Here is a 5,534-nt window from a genome sequence, read left to right as displayed (position 1 = left end):
ACATTCACTTTATTCACTCATGCAAAGTCGTGCATCACTCGGGAGAATTCGGAAATGCAACGGTTGGAACAGCCGCTTCCCTACAGCTTCAGGGTACTTCATAAATCAAGTGGGTTAAATTGGAAATGAAAGAGGAATTTTAAATAAATGGAGAACTAGGATGTGACTGTATGTGGAGCGAAGCTGACCTTCTCATGTGGGTTTGCAGAGGGCGATGCTGAAGCTGCGGTGAAGGCAGAACTCGGTGAGGAGACGGGGCTGGCTGAGGAGGATCTTGTAGCTGTTTCCTACATGGGAGATGAGCTGGACCTGGAGACTGTGGGCGACATCATTGCCATCATAGAGGAGAAGGTATTTTATTTTTGTTCATGACCTTGATTAGGGCTGGGCGATAATTCAGTAACGATATATATCGATCGATAGATGTGTGGCGCAATAGAAAAAAAGCAGGTCGATAAAAGTTCGGTAAAAATTTATTTATGTATTTGTTATATTTATTTTGGTCACTTTTCTGGTCACTTTAGTTTATTCTTTGTCAGTATTTAATAACATAACTCAGGTCTTTTAAGTTATTTTTCCTTAAAACAATTCTGTTATGGTTAAGAAAGTTGGTTAAATAAAGATTTAATTGGAGGTCTGTGTTTGTGTTTCATTATTAAAATTAAATCATTTATCAATATCATAAAAAGTCCAGGTAGAGCTGCACATAAAATATGGTTTCAAATCTTTTCAATAATTATCGATATCGATCAATATGCATTTTTAGTTTAATCGATAAGCTTTTTTTCTATATCGCCCAGCCCTAACCTTGACGCTGAATGTTAAAGCAGTGGTTCATCTCAAACGAAGGGTTTGGATGTTGTTTGCTTTTAATGTGATCTTTGATCAGTGAGTCCTGTTGGAGCTTCATCATTTACTTTCATTTACTTACCTGTGCTTTGGCCTTAACTATTTATTTTATTTTATTTCTGTAGTTTTCACATTAACTTTACAGAACTTAATATAAATGCGAAACATTAGAGTCATCAAGCCGGGGCTACAAATAGACATCATCTCAGCTAAATTAAAACCTCCTTTAACATAGTTAACTGTTGATCTGATCATCAAAGATATTTGGAATATGTGATTAAAATAAAACAAGGTGGTCATTTCAGAAAAAGAAGAAAAAACTAAAATATTTTTTACAATTTAGCTCCTAGGTGTGTTTAAGAAAAAGTCGCTTTCCATGTCATGAGTTTCTTTTATTATTCCTATCCAGTCTTCAGTAGTTGATGTCTTTTTACTACATTCTAGCAATATTTGTAATAAATATACATCTTTCTTTTTAATTCACATGGTAGATTGGCCAAGTAAATTACACTGAAATCAAGTGGTAGTTGAACCTGTAGTTGATTTTATTTATGGCTATCAGAGTAATGGGCACCTAACATGTCTGCGTCCCTTTTTAAGCTATATTGTTTCTTCTTCCTGTTGGTTTATCTCATGAAATGTTTCTGTTTGCAATGGGGCGACATGTTAAAACCTTCTTAATACTGTAGCGTGTCGCTGCTTTTTCCAAGTGATTCATCCTGTTTTCTGTCCCTCCCTCCAGGTGGACGACTCCGTTGAAGCTTTAGACGCAGCTGCCGTGGAGGCGGCTCTATCTCTCTGCGAGGAAGCGGTTTCCGAAGGCCACACCCTCCCCGGGCCGTGGGAGACCCAGGAGCTGAAGCCTTCAGAACCCCCCGTCCAGCAGGAGCATCAGGATGTTCCCAGCATGCTGACCCCGTCCTCCAGCAGCAATCAGGAGACACAGAACCAGCCGGACGTTAAAAGAGAAGAACAGTTCAAGGGGAGCGGGGAAGGCGCCGAGGTGGCGGGAAGCGACGTCACCTCCTCGGTCGCTTCCGACGACGGCGCGGCTGGGTGTGAAGTGGCAGAGGAGGGGGCTGCAGTGAAGGAGGCTGCAGACGCTGCGGTGAAGAGTGAAGGAGAGGACTGGAGCCAGACTGAGGCCAACCCTCCATGTCTCGGTGGGGGCGGACACACACCTGCTCATTCATGCACAGAAATAATCCTTATTTTGTCTCTAATTCTTTTTATCCTTGTTCAGACTCAGAGGACAGTTCTGTTTCAGGGAAGGAGTCCAAGGTAACCAGGAAGAAACCGACACCTGCTGGACAGCGATTCATCACGGTGGAAAGTTTAACTCCCTTTGCTTTCTGTCGACTTCAGGAGGTGAAGGAAGAGGAGGGGGGCAGTGAGGCTGACCCCGATGAAGGGATGGAGCTGAAGGAGGACTGCGGGGAGGGGGACGGTCCCTACCTGTCAGAGGTGGAGCGGGCCGCCAGCGAGAGCGAGGACGGCTACGGTCCGCCCTCCCAGCGCTACACCGTGGATTCACTGGCCAGCAGCCCGGCCTCCTCCTCCCAGCTGTAGGTTTCTGGTTTAATTTAAAATAATTTTAAATTATGTTTGATGTTTAAAGCAGCTTTATGCTTTTTTTAGATTAAACTAACTGCTGCAAACACAGTGAACCACATGGCCTCTCTCTCTAATCTTCTCTTCCATGTGAATCAGCTCCACATGTGGAGAGGACCAGGAGGCCGTCCAGGCGCAGAAGATCTGGAAGAAAGCCATCATGCTTGTGTGGAGAGCTGCAGCCAATCACAGGTGATGCTTCTTGGAAAGCATAAAAACATAATCTCTCTTTGCTGCTCATCATACGCCTCTGTTATCTCCCAGTTAGCAAGATTATTCAATCCCTATTTCTTAAATCTTCCCACAATCACAGGTACGCCAGCGTCTTCCTGCAGCCTGTGTCAGACGATATCGCCCCCGGTTACCACAGCATTGTGCACAGGTAAGAAAACACAAACGCACACATTGTAACATGCAGAGTTTAAAAAAAACAAGCCAAAGAATGTATTTATGCAGTTTGCCACAATTAGAAACAACAAATATGTGGCTGAAGAAACTTTGCTTAGATGAGACCAATTTTAAGCTTTCTTTCCTTCAATAATTTGGTTAGAAGAGGAAAACTAGCACTAGACGCCATCCTGTATGCACCATCCCAACATTGGGCATTGTGCATCATGTGTGGGTGCTTTTCTTCGGCACGGAGGAGGAAGATAAACAGGACTTAAATACAAAGCAATGGAGAAAGAAACCTGTTAGAGGATGACCAGGGTTCACCTTCCAGCAGTGCAGCTAACCTCAGTAATCAGTCGGCCTCATTGGCAAGGTGCTGTACGTTAGAAAATGAAACGTATACTGTTACAGCATAAAGGCGACTTAAATATAGTAAATAATTAAAATAAGATGATAAAAAAAAATATTGAGAAAGGAAAGTTGGACTGAAAGCTAATAAGCTTTAGAAAGTTCAGTCAAAGGCTGCTCTAAAGAAGTAATTCAATTTAAAGCAATTTAAGGTTTCAGTGATTTTAGTTTTCTGGGAGTTTATTACAGTTTAGTGAATAATAGGAACTAAAAGCTGCTTCTCCATGTTTAGTTCTAGGTTTGCAAAGTAGGTCTTATCCACAAAACCTAATTATTAATGCTCTGGCTGTTGATCCACTGACAGCAAGTATCAAATGTAGTTTGGAGCTAAGCCATTGAGGGATTGATAGACCAACAGAAGTGTTTTAAAGTTTATTCTCTGAAATACGTGGAGCCAGTGGAAGGACTTTAGAACTGGGCTGATGTGTTCTACTTTTGGCTCTAGTGAGGATGCAGGCAGCAGCATTCTGGATCAACTGCAGCTGTGTGGTCCACTTTAAGGCAGAGCTGTGAAAAACACTGCTGCTCTGCTAAAGATGAACAAAGCTGGAATCAGTTTTCCAAGGTCTTTCTGAGACATTGGTCCTCCATCCTGAAGATGTTCCTCAGGTGATGGAGGAACTTTATGAGCCTTTGAAGATTCAGGTCTGAGTTCATCACTACACCCAGATTTGATGCCTGATTGCTGCTTTCTAACTGGATTAACTGAAGCTCTGTGCTAACTTTTAAACTGACTTAGTAAAAAAAAAAAAACATTGCTTTACTCCTGTTTTGATTCACCTGAAGAACATTCTGTCCCATCCATGCGTTGATTTCTTCTCTGAATTAACCCAGAGCTGGAATGAGTTCATAGTGACCTGGAGACATGGTGATGTACAGCTGGGTGTCGTCAGCATAGTGACGCTGACTTACGTTATTCCTTATTAAGATCTGAGTTAGGGAGAGCATGTAGATATCAGCTAGGAGGGGCCCTAAGATGGATCCTTGGGGAACGCCATGTGGGATTTTTGTGGCCCCGATGCAAACGTGCTTCAAGTAGAATTTAATCCAGTTCAGTTTAGTGCCAGAAAGGCTGAACCAGTTTTCCAGGCTAATAAAATGTAGTTAGATGCACTAATCAGATATAATATTATTGGCATTGTTCCAGAAAATCCTGAATCAGTGTCAAGCCAGTTCACCTAAGTTGTGCTAAAATACGAAGGAACTCTTTGCACTCAGATGAGATGGGTAGCTTAAGAGAAAAATAAATAAACATTTATGATCCCTAGTTTACATGACTCAAAATTCTGTAATTAGGATTAAGAACACAAAAAAATAAGTGGAATTGCATAAAGGAAATAACTTTAGCTTCAAACAAATAAATTAAAGTTTCGATATCAGGATCTGCTGATATCCAAATTTAGGTTCCTGCATTAGATCAGAGGTGGAAATGTGGATGTGTGCATCCCTGGTTTAGATGTAGGCATGTCATTTATTAGAATGTCTTAGTCAAAGGCTGTACATACATCCAATTGAGAATCTACAGGAAAGGATATTTTACAAAAAAATAATAAAAGATGGAGGAAAAAAATCCAATCTTTAGACGTGCCAATGTGTTAGAGCCATACGTCAAAAAGGCTGCAACCAAAGCTGGTTCTTCATTACCTTGTAAGCAAGATGAAATGTTGTGAGATTGGTGAATTCACAACCTATTGAAAAAGTATCTTGCTGGGAGCCAGCAGAGGCATTTGTCTGGATAGAGAAATGTTTCAGACCAATGAAATGCGGTAATGTGTATGACGTTGATGCTTCAACCAACCAAATGCTAAAGGCAAAACAAACATGGCTGTGCCTGTTTCAGCTGGAACACTCTCCATTATAAAAAAAAACACTTCACAGTTTGACCAGATCATACAGTCAGATTGATTCAAAGTTTTCTGTTTAAGGAAAACCAGTTGATTGCATCGACATATCGACTCAAAGGCAACTAAGCATGCTTGTAGTGAAAGTGAAGAGGAAAAACTCCCTTTTAACAGGAAGAAACCTCCCGCAGAACCAGGCTCAGTGTGAGCGGCCATCTGCCGAAGCCGACTGGGGTTCAAGGAGACAGAAGCAGAGATACAAAAAGGAAAACGGATGCAAAATGGATCTGCCAACCAGCTCCACAGGCGGCCCCATACAGGAAACAACCAATCAGGCAGACGAGCTCTGAGCCAGTTCCCATTTCAGAGGTTGAAAAGAGCACATCCAGTTAGTCACAGCCAGAGAAACAGGACTACACTGAAAAATAGGCTGAT

General features: G+C 41.8%; 1 protein-coding gene across 1 annotated transcript in view; it reads left to right on the top strand.

Annotated features, from left to right (window-relative positions):
* The window catches only part of LOC107082401 (bromodomain-containing protein 8-like), a 13,369-nt gene extending 10,497 nt beyond the window's left edge, over positions 1–2,872 (top strand). The window contains exons 11-16 of the mRNA XM_015371072.1: positions 209–351; positions 1,592–2,012; positions 2,093–2,130; positions 2,215–2,414; positions 2,560–2,652; positions 2,774–2,872. Coding sequence (XP_015226558.1) covers positions 209–351; positions 1,592–2,012; positions 2,093–2,130; positions 2,215–2,414; positions 2,560–2,652; positions 2,774–2,846 — 968 coding nt within the window. The 3' untranslated portion in view covers positions 2,847–2,872. The remainder of the gene's footprint in view (positions 1–208; positions 352–1,591; positions 2,013–2,092; positions 2,131–2,214; positions 2,415–2,559; positions 2,653–2,773) is intronic.
* The last annotated feature ends 2,662 nt before the right edge of the window (positions 2,873–5,534 follow it).

Source organism: Cyprinodon variegatus, unplaced genomic scaffold (assembly GCF_000732505.1).
Source record: "Cyprinodon variegatus isolate N-32 unplaced genomic scaffold, C_variegatus-1.0 Scaffold52, whole genome shotgun sequence".
In the NCBI taxonomy this organism is placed as follows: Eukaryota; Metazoa; Chordata; class Actinopteri; order Cyprinodontiformes; family Cyprinodontidae; genus Cyprinodon; species Cyprinodon variegatus.
The sequence above is the reverse complement of the archived record's forward strand: the minus strand, read 5'-3'. Positions and strand labels throughout refer to the sequence as shown.